The sequence below is a fragment of the Amia ocellicauda genome, chromosome 8, assembly GCF_036373705.1.
Source record: "Amia ocellicauda isolate fAmiCal2 chromosome 8, fAmiCal2.hap1, whole genome shotgun sequence".
NCBI lineage: Eukaryota > Metazoa > Chordata > Actinopteri > Amiiformes > Amiidae > Amia > Amia ocellicauda.
This window is the reverse complement of record NC_089857.1, coordinates 6,996,972-7,014,918: the sequence shown is the minus strand read 5'-3', so window position 1 is coordinate 7,014,918 and position 17,947 is coordinate 6,996,972. Positions and strand designations below refer to the sequence as shown.

The following is a 17,947-nucleotide window of genomic DNA, read 5'->3' as shown; positions in this document are numbered from 1 at the left end:
CCAGGGTAAACTTGCAAAAGCCTTGGTATTGGAGTCCAGCTGCTCATCAGTAACCACCCGTGTCTCTCTCTCCTCCAGGGCTCTGTTCACCTACGATGGAGCGACCAACAACCTCAAACTGTGCGATTCAGGAGGTAGGACTGAGCTCCCCAAACTTCCCACTGTCACCCCCCTGGTTCCACCTGACATAAATACAGTATAGACATTTTTGTTTAAATGAAGAAATTATAACAGATTCTTAAGACGCCATGTCAATGCATTTCTGTTGGTGAGTGCAGGTCTAGTTATGGATTGTGGTGTTTGATTTGATCGGCCTGTCTGCGCTGGTGTGAGCTGTTACCAGGCCTTTCTGGGGATCTGTCTCTAAGGCCCATCAGAGGCCCCCAGGACCACACTTTAGGATTGGATGCTCATAAGAGGGGTGGCCACCCTGGTTCTGGAGGGCCACAGTACAGGTTTTACAGGCCTCTCTAAATTCTCAATCACTGCAGAGCTTTTATCTATGTATTTATTTATGTAATTTTGACCAACTCCACGTAGTCATTGGTTTTTGATACAACAACAACAACAACAACAACAACGACAACAACATAACCAGAAGACACTGGGTGTCTCTCCAGGACCAGGGTGGTCCAGCCCTGCTCTGACCCCTCACATCAGCATATTCTCATAAAAGAAACATGTGCAGGACAATTGCCAGGGAGTGTTTTTATTTTTTTGTTATATAGAGGAATGTTAAACAAATGTTCTCTCCTCTCACTTATTCTGTTATTCAAATCTCTGCCCTCCCTCTCCCTCTGTCTCTACTCCAGCAGGCGGAGTGGCTGAGTTGGCAGCAAAGTTCCATGTGGGTCGTCCTCTGTATGGGCTGTGCCAGGTGACCGCACCAGGCTCTGGACAGCCACGCATTGTCATGATCAACTGGGTGAGTGCCGACCAGCTCACCGTAAGGACACTATGGGTGAAATGGGTTTACATGAATGTAGGGATTGCAGGGTGTTCACCATTTGTTCAGTGGGTACTGGGGGTATTGAGTAGTAAGATTATTGGTAGGTGTGTGTGTGTGTGTGTGTGTGTGTGTGTGTATGTGTGTGTTTGTGGGGGTGGGGCTGGGGCTGGGGGTGGGGGTGTTAACTCAGCAGACAGGCTTTTTCTCTGGCCTCCTCCCCAGGGTCCTTCATTAAAAGGGGTGCTGATGGGATTGTTCCCGCCACAGAGCGACCCGTCCCCTCACTCCCGACTCGCAGTGTGTTTCCATGGCAGCTGGCTGGAATGTAGTAGGGAGTCAGAGGTCACATCTGTAGCCAGTCAGGGAGGGAGGCTGTGGAGGAGGAGACTGCCCCGCTGACCCGCAGCCCCCACTCTCTTAAAAACTTCCTGTGTGTCTGTGGGTCTCTCTCTCTCTCTGATATGCATGATATAAACCCACAGATATGCAACTGCCGCAAAAAAGGGGACAAAAACCAGCAGGCAGACATCTGCAATGGTTATATTCGCAAAGAGGCAGGTTTGTCCAGACTTAGTCAAAAAGACTATAAAACACTGATCTAACTTAATGCATAAATGAGATATGACATCCCCTGCTTACAGCGCTCTTATTGACTGAAATCTTATAGACATCGATTTTAATATAGTGCATCTTGTAGGTAGAAAGAGGAAATTCCACACTGTATGCTGATACCCATATAATGAGGGTCGTTTGGCGAGATCGTTTGATAGATTTTCTGTGTCGGTTCAAGTAAATTAATGTCCATGGGGTGGAATAGAGTATACAAACTGCATTTTTTATACTAGCAAATCACAAAGTACTATACTTTATGCTAAATAGCCCCCCCCCCCATAAAATCAATGCTCTCCGTTCAATTTTGACATTTCAAAGCACCTAAAATGTAAAACAAAATTAATTCATTTCAGAAAATTAATTTGCCTCCGAACCGTTTATGGCACTTATTGCTACTCCTGTGACATAAGACTTACTTATCTTAGCTCTCCTGGGTCACATATGGTTGGGAGTCAAATCGATGACCTATGAGAAGACCACCTAGGCTTTGTTATTAGGAATACGACAGGGTGTGTTTTTTAACACAGAAATTACTCTGCTGTTGCTGTGCTGAAGTTTAAGACTCCAATGTGCTGTGAAGTTTGAGGGCAGACTTGATGAGCTCAGGAAGGATGTTTCTGGACAGCTTACTTCAACATAGCATGGCAAAATGGTTAGCAAAATCAAGATGGTTTTCGAAGGGTGGAAGAATATGGCGACAGAATAGTTCAGTAGTGCACCTTTCTAATTCTTTATGCATCATGTGGGAAGGGCAGGAAAAGACAATGATTTCATAGGCAATGCCACGTTGTGTGTTTTTATTGTGACGCACACACACAGGGGCCTGATGTCATGTGACCCACACCCCATGATATCACCTCTTGAGTAAATGAGCTCATTTCACAGTCTGACCACTGTAGAATAAACCATCATGTCAATGGGCAGCTGGGACCACTAACATCCCATAACCCAGTCATCAGATATTCCTGTGATGAGAAGACTCTGAGAAAATATTATTTTTTCAGTCCTCTGTGCACCTGGGCTGTATTTCCCCTTCTTCACACTTTGTGCACATTTACACACTCTGAACACAGCAAGGAGGTGACCAATTTCCTTACCATGTCAAGTAGGACTCCGAGTTGAATCCCAACAGGAGTGTTTTCTTGCAGCAGGGGGCCATGTGGTATGTGCACTGAAAATCAGGTGTGTTCAGTGGCTTAATCAGACAGTAAGAGCCTTAGTGAAAAGGAATTAACATGGTTTATTCCAATAGCGCTTTCAAACTGCTTTCATAAGGCAGAAGGAGAGGGCACGTGGGGAAGGGGAATGAATGGATACTTAGTATAAGTACGTTTTACAGTTTCTATCAGAAAACGGTTATGAGAAGCACAATGATGTGGTGTCGGGGTGGGGGGGCATTTGAATATATAGACAGGACTCTTTACTAACCCAACTGTGTGGTAGGATGGTCTACACAGACTGGGCAGTGTTATTGACCTTGCTGCTTCTGTGTGTTGGTGCAGGTTGGCGAGGAAGTGCAGGAGCCCCGCAGGTCGGAGTGTGCCAGTCATGTGCCCGCGATCAAGGCCTTTTTCAAGGTAAGATAAAGAAATGCTCCTGTCTGGTCTTCTCTCACTCTGCTCTCTCTGTGGGATGCATCCTGGGGAATTCCTGGGGAAGAGGCACCTCATTTGGGTTCATGTTTATGAGCACAGATATGAGCCATGCAGCTTCGAATGGGTGCCACTAGGGAAGGGCAGTGCTCTGTAGGGCCTTCTGAGGTGGTTTTTGTGGTTTTATTGTTGAGTTTTTGGCCATATACAGCAGTGGTGGTGTTTCATGGTCAAGGTTGTGCCTGGTTTCTGGAGCTGTGTAAGATCTCCCCTAGAGAGAGAGTGTGTCAGTTTACACAGAGGGTCCTCAGAGACTCCTGGACTCTCCCCTCACAACCCCAGCCAAGGAAAAAAGCCTTGTTTGTTTTCATCTGTCAGTTTGTTTGGGTTCTACTTTATCCTCTTAAAGTGCTGGTGCCGTGCTTAAGCTGGGCTGCTCTTATTTGTTCCCATTTCCGCCTCTTGAGTTTCCCTGCTGTGTCCTGTCCTCTCAGATCGCTGGTTCCTGCAGCCACTCATGATTGTCATTAGGATTGTGTGCTGAGAACAAAGCTGTCCAACCACGCAAAATAAATACTCGGACGGGGAAGGAGACGGCAGGTCTTTCGTTATTGCTTTGAAGCGGTATGAGGAAGTTGTCTGCGGCTCTGTCTGGGAAGGAGAGAGGGAGAGAACGATGTGAAGATTCCTGAAAGCTAAGCGAGCGACACTGAACAGCATAGCCTGTTGTGAGGGTGTGTGTTTGTGCGTATAAGTGTGTATATATGTGTGTGTTTGAGATAAAGCAGTAGTTGAAGTTCAGAGCTCCGTGATTGGGCCCCAGGGCTCTTTCCTCAGGCAGAGTCCTGTGATTGATGCTGATGAGGAGTGATGGAGGTTCTGGTTCAAGGTCAGATGAGCTGGATTGTGAGAAGACCCTGAAAGAAAACGCACAGCTGTCACAATAGGAATCAATGGCTTGTATATTATTAAAAACCTGTCGGCACAACACCAATTACCATAAGAAAAGTTCATGCAACAAATATAATAAAAATGGGTGAGCTTAAAGACCCAAAGCATAAAGTAGAGAGATAAGTGCACACTGCAAAAGCCCTATATCATTTTCATTTAAATAATAAAAGTATTTGATGGGTTTTTGGCATGTGCGGTCACTCTCTGCTTTCAGCACAACACAGATTAAAACGGAGATTTGGAAACCGTTTAGCCGAGTTTGTAGAGAGATCCTCTGAGATAGCCAGCCTCCCTGCACATACCTGGTCCTGAGCACCACAGTAGACCTTTCCCGGCAGTGCTGTCACGTAAGATCTCCGTTCCCACTGATTGAAGCCACTTGCCCTGAGTCATCGCCACCATCTCGCTCTCACGAGCTCTTCAGTTGCGAAAGGCTGTGAGAAGCTAAAATTATTTCTGTTGTTACTTGTTCCTTGTAAGCAACAACCCGGTTTAATGAGCACTTTCTCAGAAATGCTATTTATTCTGGCACTGAGTTACAAAAGTGGTTTTCTTCAGAGCTGGAGCACCTAACGCAACAAATGCTTTCACCGGTACTGGGCTCCCGCACTGCTTGCATAATTTACAGGCCCGAATTGCCTCACAATTGTGCCCTAGGGCAACTGACAGGAAGTTCATACCAGTTCACTAGCTGCCCACTTGTTTCCCTTCTGCAGTATATTCTGGAAAAAGAGTTTTTAGTGGATGTTCTGAGAATGCTCAAGTCCAAACCTTCAGAATGTCAATGTTCTCTTTAAGCGATGTAGGCTCTAACGTTTGATGGATGACAGTGACTGGAGTTATGCGTCCCGAGTCGAAGGTGAGGCTCTATTGCTATTGGAAAGTCTTTATTTATTAACTTCATGAATTTAAAAACCTTTATTTAACTTGATATTGTGATATTTTGTCCAGTAACCTTCCTCTGAGAAAAATAGTTCCTAACTTAATCTAAAATTAAAAAATGACATACACATACAGAAAATTATTCTTATTTGACTAAAATATATCCTTATTCATTTTAATTACTGTTGAGTGGTTACTTTCTTATAGTTAATCTGGTATCGTTACAGTTTCTGAACAGTCTGTTGCTGGAGGCGGGGCTTCACTCAAGCTGCAGGGAGCGGATTGGCTGGAGCTGAAACAGTGCAGCACTTTGACTGGCTGGTTTTGATGCAGTGACATTTGGATCCTGCTGAAGTTAAAACTGTGGACCGATTGGGTCTTTCCTGTGAATTTGCTGTCCAGTAGCTGCGAATTGAGCTTTCATTGCGGTGTCCCATCTCTGACATGATTGTCTCCATACCAGCGTCAGGAAGTAGCTGAATAGTTGTTGCTCTTATACAGTGGTTGGTGTATTTTTTGCTAAGCCGGTATATGCACATATTGATTTATTAGTTTAATTCTGTTGAATTTAGACTTGGGCATTTCACCCTTCCAGGAAGCTGATTGGCTGTTGGCACACAGTCGTTTTTTAATTCAGCATAATGCAGTAAGACTATCTGTTGTCATGGCCCAATTTCAATTGGCATCAAATTACAAATCTGTAATATACCAGTTATATTGTCAATTAATAATTCAGTTGGCAAAATCAGTTCTGTTGGGCAACAGGTGGAAAATAAACTAGTCCAAGTCTGTTTCAGTTGACTAATGCAGAAATTGCTGTTGTCTTGATATTAATAATGCAGCAAGGCTTTTCTGGAGATGCCCTCATAAGATGTTATTTTAAATAGCCAATCCTTGACCTGCTTTAAGTGATAGTGCATAGTATTTGTGCTCCTCAGTGCCCCTGTGGAGGTGGAGTAACCCCAGCCTGCTAGATCTCACAGCATCCACTCGTGCCTGTGCTGCCCCCTGGTGGACCTGTTCAAGACATGCAGTTCCAGAGTGTCATGAATCTGCTCTGCACTCCGTCCCTGTACCTGGGAGTGGAGTCCAGACACGCACATGAGTCATCCTGGCTGCACGGCCAAGAAACGTTGGCTCAACACTTCAAAACGCACTTCAGATCCTTCTGTCGTAGTCAGCACTTCTGTCTCTGCCTGAACTAGCGTGCTGGAATTGTGCTGCTCTGGTGCTGCCATCAATGTGTCAGACACTGTCAATGTGTTGGTTTTTGCTCCGGTTCTGTTTGTAATGTCAAGCTTGCTTGGCAGGCCTTTCAAAACTTGCAGGAGGCAGCACTTTATAATGCCAAGACAGTGTCGATTGCTGAGTGCTGAGGTTTGGACTCTTGAGTCGCAGGTGGCTGCTTGGAAGATTGCAGTGTCATCCTGCCCGGTTTTGCATAATGCCTCCAAATCCTCAGCTCTCTTTAAAGGCTAGATGTGAACTGAATTGACACTGAAGTGAGCTGGATGAAACTTAGTTGGACTGGATTGCTTTTGACTGGACTTGGACCAGATCAAGGCAACGTGCCACATTTTGACTTCCATTAAGTGGGAGCTGTGATCATTTTGTTGTATATTAAGCTGATATCAGGCTCTGTGGAAATCTATCCCAAAAAGTTTGTGGCTTCTCTTTCCTTAGTTAGTTAGAACAGTTTTTAGCTTCATCAGTCTCACACAGTGTAGCGAGTAAATAGTGTCAGCATGCCTACGGTTCCCATTGCCAGTCTCAGGGTATCTGCGTGTGTGAGCGTGTTTGTTGGCCCCGGGGCTGTTCCTTTAATAGCTCAGTCAGTCCTGTCAAAGCTGGAGGCTGGGGGTGGTTGACAGTGAATGAATGAAGCCGCTTTCTCCCTCCCTGATGCACCCTGATTAGTTTATCCCACCCAGCCATTACCGTGAGTGCACCTTGTCATCTGAAACACAAAACATGCGGTGTTGACAAGGACTGGTGCTAATGCATCCCCTGTTCCCTGGAGCCTGTCATTACCGGCCTCACCCTGAGACGCAAGGAGAGAAAGAGGGATGGAAGGAGGAAGTAATTAAGCAAGAAAGACAGCGCTTCCTGTGTGTACACTCCTATCAGATATAATGAGAGTCTGTGGCCGTGGTTTGGCAAGCCTGGGGTAGACAAAATCAGAAGTGTTTGAAGGGTAGAAGAATCATTAAACAAGGACAATTTTCTATATCTGCAGTGGCGTATATCAAATCCTGATAAATGTCAATCAGTCTATAATTTCCTCAATAAATATTCTGTTTTCCTGCCCCTCCTGACACGGACTTTCAAGTGGCGGGACTCCACCCTTTGTCTTCCTCTCTCTCCCTCTCTCACTGTGTCTCTCCTGTCTCCTACAGGAAGCCCATGTCTTTGTCAGTGCCCAGAAGCCAGATGACGTGACTGAGGAGTCCATCGGATCTGTGGTCAGTAAGATAGCACCCCCTTCAGAGCGGGCGAGAAGAATGTCGTGCCCTGTGGACACCAAGGAGGCGGTGGTGAGCATCAAGTCAAATCTGGTTTGGTCAGGCTCAGAGATGCATTGTTAGAATATTGGCATGACCGTATTATAGTTATGCAGTTGTACAGCCATCCGCTCTCTTGCCTTTCCTCCTCCCTCTCTTTTAATATCCCTCTCTGTCTTTCTTTTTTTCCTCTCCCTCACCAGGGCACTAACTACAGGAAGACAAATGCTGCCATGGAGATGCGGAGGATCAACAGGGACTCGTTCTGGGCGCGTGCCGAGGTGAGTGTTTTGCTTCAGATGATCCCAAACCTCTGGGGTCTCTACTAGGTATCAGTGGGAGTTGTTTTCTGTTGGGTGACACTGGTTAATCTAATGAAATAATTCAGATTACCAAGAAAAGCTCCATAACTGACTCAATATGCATTTGAATGAGTCCTGCCAGGTTAACATCGGCAGAAAATAAAGCTGCAACAAAACACCAATCACAAAACCGAGCAGACACAAACACTTACACCCAAGAGCCTGGCCTTCTTGTCTCAAACATATTTATACAACAGGGAGAGAGATATTGGGGTGGAAATGAGACCCATCCCATCTCTTAATTCTCACTGGTTGTCCCAAAACTGTGTCGGTCCCTCTCTCTTCATCCTCCCCCCCCACTCCCCCCTCCTGTTCTTTCTTTCTCAGCGGGAGGAAGAGCTGAGGAAGGAGGAGGAGCGGCGACGGGTTTTGGAGGAGAGGCGGCGCTGGGAGAAGGAGAGGGTGATGCAGGAAAGACGCGAAGCCGAGGAGAGGGAGAGAAGGCTGAGCGAGAAGGAGCAGCTACTGCAGGAACAGAGGTACAAACTCAGAAGTCTCGATGGCTGTTTGTGTCTTTCTCAAATCAGGCCCCTCTACATCCGGTACTCTCAAATGCATCTCTCTCCACCTCCATATCGCTGGGACAGCCCTTGCGAGTGTCTGTCTTTGTGGGACACTCTGTCTCTCCTATCTGTCCCCCTCTCTGTTTGTGTCAGCCTCTCTGCCTCCCTCAGCACATTTCCGTGTCTCTGTCTAACTCTTGGACTCTGTGCCTCTGTGTCCTAGGATGATGCAAGCCAAAATGGAGGCAGAGGCAAGAAAGCAAGAGAAGGCCAAGTGGGTGAGTGAAACAAAGGAGGAGGGAAAGATTCTAGAAAACCATTCTTGAGACGATGACACATGGGACCGGAACATGCCCAACCGCCGAATTGCAAATTAAACACTGATGCACCCAAACAAATCAACTGCAATTAGGCAAGGGTCTTGGAATCAGATAGAAGGCAGTATAAAATAAGTTTACATACATCTCTCTGGACTATGAATATAAAAACATGAAAACACAAAAAACTGTTAGAAAGCAAAAAGCTAAAATACAGAGTGCAGTGATCACAAGCAAACCCAAGAGGAAGAACAGTGTGGCCACTGGGAGAGGTGCGAGGTCTGACTGGGTGTGTCCCACAGGAGGTGCAACAGCAACAGCACGAGGAGGAGATGCGGGCGAGGTTCCGGCGCAGCGAGTCCATCGAGAAGGCTGCGGTGAGTGCCACGCCGTGTCAGCACTGGGCCCTGCGGTGATATTGTACAGCAAGGGGGTGACACTGCACTACTGTAGTGCATTCTTCTCTGCTGCTCGGCCAGCTGTAACAGACCTGTGTTCTCCCTCCTGTCCTGCAGGAGGCAGCGGTGCTGGTGTCACAGCGCTCAATGAACCCGCGGGAGTTCTTCCGTCAGCTGTCCTCCTCCTCCTCCCGTACCCCCCCGAGTCCTGGCTCCCCCCGCACAGGTCAGCCACGCCGTGAGAGAGAGGGGGTCTAGGAAGGGAGGGGACAGGGGCTGTTTTTGTGTGTGTGTGTGTGTGTGTGTGTGTGTGTGTGTGTGTGTGTAGGGGGCTATATCAGTGGTCCCCAACCCTGGTCCTGGAGGACAGTCTACCCTGCTGGTTTTTGTTCCAGCCAAGCTCTCAATTAGTTAATTGAACCCTTAATTTAACTAATAATTCCCTAAATCAGAGCCTTTTAATTATTTTAAACAATAGTGATTTTTAAGTATAAAATTGTATAAGGAAATTATCTTATTAAGGAACCAACTTTTGATCAGTTACACAATTTTAAAAATAAAATTATTGGTTCAATTAAGTAATTGAGAGCTCGGTTGGAACAAAAACCAGCAGGGTAGGAGGTCCTCCAGGATCAGGGTTAGGATCCACTGGGCTTTATGAAGTGTGTGTGCGTGTGCAGTTTTAGGTCTGAGTGTGTGGTTGTGTTACATGTGTGTGTAGCAGTGTTTTGTCTGTGTTTGAGAGTTGCCATTAAGGATAATTCAAGCTATCAAACCTCTAAAGCTGCTGGGTGATATTGCAGATGCTACATACTGAAATCACATATTCACACACTTCACACTTTCTCTCTGTATGTGTCTCTCTGTCTCTCTCTCCACAGTCAAGCCCCCATTCCGTCGCTACCAGCGCAGCCTGACTGACACAGCCTTCATTTTCGGAAAGTCCGACTCTTCCACCCCCACCTCCCCCCGCAGCCCCACCGTGGTCTCCCCGTTCTCCCGGACACCCACCTCCCCCCTACCTCACATCACCAGAGTTGGCTCTCTGTCCCCACCGAGTCCCGGCCGCCCTGACCCCACCTTCCGCCCCATCACCCAAGACCAGTCCCCCACCCGTCATGTGGTTCCCCTTACCTCCCCACCCACCTCTCCTCAGCGCCCCACCCTCACCAGACAGACTGCAGCCTCAGCTGTACCCCAGCTCCGCCTGCCTCCAGCTCAACCTGCCTCCCAGAGCCTCCCTTCCATCTCCCCTGAGCTTCTTGCCCAAACTGAACTGCCTCAGGCCCCTGCCCATAGTGACCCTGACCACTCATCTGTGGCCTCGCCTCCTGCTGCATCTTCTGGCCTCAGCAAGCCCCTGCCTCCTGTCCTAGAGCCTCCATCTGAGCCCCAGTCTGCCTCACTCATCTCCTGCCCTCCTGTTGACTCTACTCCCCCTGTTACTGAGCCTACATTCTCTCCTGCCCCTGCTGATCGAGCCCCTGCTCTGCCCTCCGATACGCCTGTGGCCCCCCTGGCCAGCCCTGCAGCCCCCATGACGCCCCCCAGCCCTGCTCCCCCCCTGGGAACCTCCGAGGCGGCAGGTAAGTGATTGGGGGATGGGTGATAGTGGTATGAAGACCGTCTCTTCCAGTCTTTTCAGATGGATCAGTTCATTTCCATAACATTTTGCTGTTCAATCCTTTATTCCACTATCAGTGCTGTTTATCCCTAGAGTTCTTGTCTGATTGTTGTGTTCATTCTGCCCCTCCAGAGCCGCACACGGCCTCCAGAACGCTGAGCTACCTGCAAATGCAGTCTGACACCACAGCTGAGACCGTGTCCAGAGAAAAGGCAGCCTCCAACGAAGCAACAGACTCCAGCACTGTGGCTGTGGCTGCCTCACATGAGCAGGAGGTAGAGGAGGAAGAGGAGGAGTTGAAGGAGGAGGAGGAGGAAGAGGAAGAGAAGAGGGCTTGTGTACCAGTGCACATTGAGGCCCCCGCTGAGTCAGTGTGTCTGCAGGCTATGGAGACGGACTCCGTGGTTCAGGCAGCCTGTGTGGATGAGGTTCCTCATTCAGAGCCTGCAGAACTCCATCCAGAGGCAGAGGCGGGGCCTACATCAGAGGAGAGTCTTAAGGCGGAATCAGTGATTTGGAGAGAAGTGATGGTTGGGGATGGAGATCTCCAGGAAGTGGGAGAGCAGAGAGTGGAGTCTGTCTCCACATACATACAGGAGACGCAGCCCTCCGCCCCGCCCCTGGACATCTACCTGATTAGAGAAAAAGATGAAGCAGAGGAGGACCGTGAGACTAATTGTCAGCCAGATCAGGAGCCAATTAGAGCAGGTAGAGATAATTATTATATTATATTTCTTGCCGATGGTGACGTAGAGTAGTCACTGAAGCAAAGTTTCACAAAAACTACACCGATGCTGTCTGTCACTGTGTGCGTTTCACAGACCCAGAGGAAACCCACCAATCACTGGCAGAGAGGGAGGAGCCAGCAGGGCAGCCAGCCAATGAGATGGATCATGGGGACGAGGATGAGGAAGAGGGGTGTGAAGAGAGAGGAGAGCAGACTATAAAACAGAATGGGACTGCAGGTACAGGATACGGTTTTCACTGGGTGATGAGATAAACGACTGCTGTTGTTAATTATAAGTTTAAAGGTTACCAATGCCTCTTGCTCCCTCTCTCACCGCCTTTTCCTCTCTCTGTCTCAGAACCCCAGCACTCCCCTCCTCCTCGCTGTGGTGTGAGGCATGAGGTGTCCGAGAAGGTCTACACCATGCCAGAGGTGGCAGAATTGAAGGAGGTGGAGAATGGAGAGACGGTAGGAAGGCCTGACACTTACCCCCACCTCAAACACTGTACACTCTGTGTTTGTGTTGTCTTTGCTTCCATGGCACTGTTCCATAGTGATTAAAACTGTTAATTCACTTTGGCCTGATATTTACAGACGGGTGAGAAATTAAAGGAAAAACCTGAAAAAATGAGTGGAGAAACGAATGCAGATGCCTCCAAACAGGTGTACTGCATGATACAATTAAGAACATCCTATCATGCTCTGTGGCATGTATATAAATGCTGAGCAGGCCCAGTTGACCTCGATTTGGATCAAGATGGCAAGAGGAAAAGATCTAAGTGACTTTGAAAGAGAGATAATTACTGGGGCACGAATGGCAGGAGCTTCAGTCACAACTGGCTCGTGTTCTGGACAAGTGGGCGAGTGCATTTGTGGCGACACTAAGAGAACGGTACAGGCCTGACTGCTTGAGCTCTACAGTGAGGGGGTCCGGAGGCTCTGTTATGCTGTGGGGGACATTTTCCTGGCATGGTTTGGATCCACTTGTCCCCTTAGAGGGAAGGGTCACTGCAAATCATTACAAAGTTCTTCATAGTGATCACCTTTATCCTGTGGTGACACATTTCTATCCTGATGGGAGTGGTCTCTTCCAGGATGACAATGCCCCCATCCACAGGGCACGAGGGGTCACTGAATGGTGTGATGAGTATGAAAATGATGTGAATCATATATGCTATATATACTATGGATTGTTGACCGCTGTGTAGATGGCACTCTCCACCACCATCATCAAAACACCAAATGAGGGAATATCTTTTGGAAGAATGGTGTTCCTCCCTCCAGTAGAGTTCAGAGACTTGTAGAATCTGTGTCAAGAGCATTGAAGCTGTTCTGGTGGCTCATGGTGGCCCAACACCTTACTGAGACACTTTCTGTTAGTTTTTCCTTTAATTCACATCTCTATATGTTCTTATCTCATTGAGCTGCTCAGTCTCACCATCTCTGTGTGTCCCAGCAGGAGTCCACCGAGCCACGCACGCTATGTGAATACCAGGCAGGTCAGTCTTTCGCCCTTTTCTGTAGACACACATTCAGACAAACACATCTATCAACTGCATGTAAGGATTCATGCAGACAAAGCAATATCTAACAGAAAAATATATAATATACATCTTTATGTCTGCTTTTGATGTTAAGTCAAGCCGTTACAAGGTATCTAGGTACAAATGTCAGAAGGGATTTCAAATGTTTCCTGCAGATGGTATTGCGGTTTTAAGTATTTTAAGAAAAGACAAGCGGTCTGTGTGCTAACACAAGGTCTCTGTTTTGGAGTCGATGAGTGATGTGGTTTGTTCCTATTTGGGGCTCGATTGCTGTCTGTAAGGTAGTGACCAAGGGCTGTACATTTTCACTTACAGCAGCAACAGACTGACCTTTTAAATATTTAAAGTATACAGCACAAGTACAATTGTTCTATATAATAAATTAATATAAGGACAAGATTGTCACTGAATTTGCATTCTACACACACACACCCACACATGGAAACAGCACAGATGGGCCTCGCCATTTACAGTGCCTTTGCAGTTTATTTTTAGTGATTGTAAACTCTGTGTGGCTAAGGGGATGTGGTTAGGCCCAGCTAAAAAGGAGACTGTGCAAAACCTCACATTTCGAATGACAAAGGCGATGGGCTGCAACACTGGCTGCAGGGCTGCTGAGGTTGTGGTCAAAGGCCTTTGTCCACAGAGCACTGTAGACTTGCTGAAGATAACTGGAGTTGCTTTAAAGCACCTGGTTAGCTTTTCTCTAGAAAGATTAATGAGAGGGTTTGCATTTGGCCTTACAGGAAGATCGTACAGATCATACATGTGTTTCTATATGTGTTCCATAGTAAATATAACCCTAGCTGCACTCTAAAGAGGTTATGAGCCAGTTCCCTTTGACCTTAATGAAAGAATATTTTTGAATAGACCACATTCTTTTTATTTTCATTGTAAGATTTTAAAACCTTGGTACACTTTGTGACGTGTGTGTTGTGTGAAGCCATTGGTTTTATTTTTCAGTGATAGAAATAAGAACAATGAGAATATATTGCCAACATTTGTGAGGATGCAACACATGAAATTAACACAATTTAGTTAATTTGATATAAAACACTATCAGGATTTATTATTTGAGGAACAGTTTATCAAAAATAAGCCATCTTTTGAGAAGTAATGTATAATTAAAACCTATATTTTAGGGGGTCTGGAAGAATTATCAATTTTATTTTGTTGCTGATGCATATCATTATATGCCTATACATAAATACAACAGTAGAAAGTATTGCTATATGTTACATTCTGTGTTTTAGAACCTTTAAATTAAACAATTCGAATGGAAAATAAGTCAGTTTAGTGTCTAAGGGATTAAATTGATAGTTCCTCCAAACTTCTGTTATTTTATATATTGGTATTAAAGTCAAATTAAATAAAATCTAACAGATTATGTGCAATAAATACATAGACAAGTAAATAAATAATAAATACCTCCTTGCCCAACACCTGACATTGCAAGAAGTCATCTTGGAGAATTGATAGACACTGCCTTAAAAATAGACGCAGTACTGTTTTTGTTATCATATATAGTTGATTTGCTGTTTTTTCTATTTGTATTTCTGTACACAGTCCAGGTGAACTGGTCTCTTCAGAGCACCACCATTAGATTGCAATAGAAGTTGTATACAGAGTTTCCTGCCTTTCCTGTGCCAGATCAATCCAGTTGTTAACTGGGTTTTGAGATAAATGACTGTTGTGGTTAATTATAAGTTTAAAGGTTACCAATGCCTCTTGCTCCCTCTCTCATCCCCTTTTCCTCTCTCTGTCTCAGAACCCCAGCACTCCCCTCCTCCTCGCTGTGGTGTGAGGCATGAGGTGTCCGAGAAGGTCTACACCATGCCAGAGGTGGTAGAATTGAAGGAGGAGGAGAATGGAGAGACGGTAGGAAGGCCTGACACTTACCCCCACCTCAAACACTGCGCACACTGTGTTTGTGTTGTCTTTGCTTCCATGGCACTGTTCCATAGTGATTAAAACTGTTATTTCACTTTGGCCTGATGTTTATATGTTCTTATTGTCTCATTGAACTGCTCAGTCTTACCGTCTCTCTGTGTCCCGGCAGGAGTCCACCGAGTCCCAGCAGGAGTCCACTGAGCCGCACACGCTGTATGAATACCAGGCAGGTCAGTCCTTCGCCCTTCTCTGCAGACACTCATTCAGACACACACGTCTATCAACTACATGTAAAGATTAATGCAGACAAAGGAATATCTAACAGAAAAATATATAATCTACCTCTTTACTAGGGCCTGACAGATATATATCGGAGCAGTGATATTATCTTCCGATATTGGCCTTATACAGAAATATAAGTATCGACATATATTCCACCAATAATGCACCAATACATTTTCTCAAACTATTGGCTAAATATTTGTTTCAATTTTTTTACAAACACACACCCATTGAGAAACAGGGCTTAAAAACCAATACCAATATGTTTGACTAAAACCCTCATAGCCAATTGGAAGTCTTTTTGAAAGCTGTGCTGCATTTGAGTATCCATAATTTTGGTTAGTGATTAGTCTTGTCATGACTGAAGATTACCATATACTATGGCATAGAGGCCCATTTTTTCTGAAAGGTTAATTGAATCGCTTTTCAAAATTCACAATAGGACTTAAAATAATGAAAAACAGTAAATGTTTGCTGAAGATGTTGGCTGGATATAAGCAAGCGAAAACTTTCTGCAAATTAAAAGCAAGCCCAGATCACAGTGAACAATCTAAAGAAAATGAGTGAAAAAAGCACCTCTTTGACAAAGTTGGAATAAAATGAAAACATACACGATATTTATAAAACTATTTCTAATCCTGTATGGTGTTTTGGTTGTGATTTGTATTGCAATACTTTTAACATATGCAGTGAATAAGTTACACTTTTGAGGGCTTTTTTAAGTACATTGAAAAAAAAGGATCTCCCTCTTAGGAGAAAATGCAGAGAAGCTGTGCATCCTGCAATATAACCCTCTCCTGTTGGATCAGCAGTGTTGAGCACTGAGGAGGACTTGCGAACCTGAGGAGAACCTGACGCGTGTAAAGTGCTTATATTAGCTACGTCAGCACTTAACACTATCTTATTATTTGTTCTAATGTATAGAACTTGCATATTTTTCTATTTGTGTGTGAAATTGTTCATATACCTTGGTATTTGTTCTAATGTATAGAACATGCATATATTTATTTATTTTCCCTTTATTCTTCCTTATTCTAATTTATTTAATAACATGATTTGTGGTTGTTATTGATGATAAAAATGTTATGTTAAAGTTTATTATTCAAATGTACGAGAGACACATTTTGAGGGATCCATGCTAGAAAATGTCTGTTTTGCATGCTAACAAAAAAGTAAATATAAGCAGATATGTGGGTAATCGTGGAATTTTGCGTCCCAATTATCAGTATCGGACCCAAAAAATACCTCCTTGCCAATACCTGGCATGGCAAGAAGTAATCTTGGAGCTTTGATAGACACTGCCTTAAAAATAGACGCAGTACTGTTTTTGTTATCATATATAGTTGATTTGCTGTTTTTTCTATTTGTATTTCTGTACACAGTCCAGGTGAACTGGTCTCTTCAGAGCACCACCATTAGATTGCAATAGAAGTTGTATACAGAGTTTCCTGCCTTTCCTGTGCCAGATCAATCCAGTTGTTAACTGGGTTTTGAGATAAATGACTGTTGTGGTTAATTATAAGTTTAAAGGTTACCAATGCCTCTTGCTCCCTCTCTCATCCCCTTTTCCTCTCTCTGTCTCAGAACCCCAGCACTCCCCTCCTCCTCGCTGTGGTGTGAGGCATGAGGTGTCCGAGAAGGTCTACACCATGCCAGAGGTGGTAGAATTGAAGGAGGAGGAGAATGGAGAGACGGTAGGAAGGCCTGACACTTACCCCCACCTCAAACACTGCGCACACTGTTTGTGTTGTCTTTTCTTCCATGGCACTGTTCCATAGTGATTAAAACTGTTATTTCACTTTGGCCTGATGTTTATATGTTCTTATTGTCTCATTGAACTGCTCAGTCTAAACGTCTCTGTGTGTTCCGGTAGGAGTCCACCGAGTCCCAGCAGGAGTCCACCGAGCCAGGCAGGAAGCTGTGCGTGCGTGCACTGTATGAATATCAGGCAGGTCAGTCCTTTGCTCTTCTCTGCAGACATGCATTCAGACACACACGTGTCTATCAACTACATGTAAGGATTCATGCAGACAAAGCAATATCTAAAATATGTATAATATACAGTACTATGCAAAAGTTTTAGACAGGTGTGGAAAAAATGCTGTAAAGTAAGAATGCTTTCAAAAATAGACGTTAATAGATTATATTTATCAATTAACTAAATGCAAAGTGACTGAACAGAAGAAAAATCTCCATCAAATCCATATTTGGTGTGAGCACCCTTTGCCTTCAAAACAGCATCAGTTCTTCTAGGTTTTGAAGGAACTCGGCAGGTAGGCTGGCCCAAACATCTTGGAGAACTAACCACAGTTCTTCTGTGGATTTAGGCAGCGTCAGTTGCTTCTCTCTCTTCATGTAATCCCAGACAGACTCAATGATGTTGAGAATATGGATTTGATTTCGATTTTTCTTCTTTTCAGTTAATTGATAAATGTAATCTATTTTTGAAAGCATTCTTACGTTACTATTTGTTCACATCTACCTAAAACTTTTGCATAGTACTGTACATCTATACTTCTGTTTAAGTCAAGCCGTTACAAGGTATCTAGGTACAAAGGTCAGAAGGGATTTCAAATCTTTCCTGCAGATGGTATTGCGGTTTTAAAAGAAAAGACAAGTGGTCTGTCTGCTAAGACAAGTTCTCTGTTTTGGAGTGGGTGAGTGATGTGGTTTGTTCCTATTTCCTATCCTACATTTCCACTTACAGCAGCCAAAGACAGACCTTTTAAAGATTTAAAATAAATAATAAATACTTCCTTGCCCAATACCTGACATTGCAAGAAGTCATCTTGGAGCTTGGAGCTTGGGGCACG

General features: G+C 45.0%; 1 protein-coding gene across 2 annotated transcripts in view; it reads left to right on the top strand.

The window, feature by feature from the left end:
- Nucleotides 1-17,947, top strand: part of LOC136755382 (drebrin) — a 50,902-nt gene that overhangs the window by 20,927 nt on the left and 12,028 nt on the right. For both annotated transcript variants that reach the window (XM_066711930.1, XM_066711931.1), the window contains exons 2-19: nucleotides 79-134; nucleotides 813-925; nucleotides 3,064-3,138; nucleotides 7,383-7,520; nucleotides 7,691-7,768; nucleotides 8,177-8,328; nucleotides 8,576-8,630; nucleotides 8,972-9,046; nucleotides 9,185-9,293; nucleotides 9,949-10,653; nucleotides 10,824-11,399; nucleotides 11,513-11,656; nucleotides 11,777-11,886; nucleotides 12,878-12,917; nucleotides 14,731-14,840; nucleotides 15,022-15,082; nucleotides 16,719-16,828; nucleotides 17,008-17,086. In XM_066711930.1, the coding sequence (XP_066568027.1) occupies nucleotides 79-134; nucleotides 813-925; nucleotides 3,064-3,138; nucleotides 7,383-7,520; nucleotides 7,691-7,768; nucleotides 8,177-8,328; nucleotides 8,576-8,630; nucleotides 8,972-9,046; nucleotides 9,185-9,293; nucleotides 9,949-10,653; nucleotides 10,824-11,399; nucleotides 11,513-11,656; nucleotides 11,777-11,886; nucleotides 12,878-12,917; nucleotides 14,731-14,840; nucleotides 15,022-15,082; nucleotides 16,719-16,828; nucleotides 17,008-17,086 (2,786 nt within the window). The remainder of the gene's footprint in view (nucleotides 1-78; nucleotides 135-812; nucleotides 926-3,063; nucleotides 3,139-7,382; nucleotides 7,521-7,690; nucleotides 7,769-8,176; nucleotides 8,329-8,575; nucleotides 8,631-8,971; nucleotides 9,047-9,184; nucleotides 9,294-9,948; nucleotides 10,654-10,823; nucleotides 11,400-11,512; nucleotides 11,657-11,776; nucleotides 11,887-12,877; nucleotides 12,918-14,730; nucleotides 14,841-15,021; nucleotides 15,083-16,718; nucleotides 16,829-17,007; nucleotides 17,087-17,947) is intronic.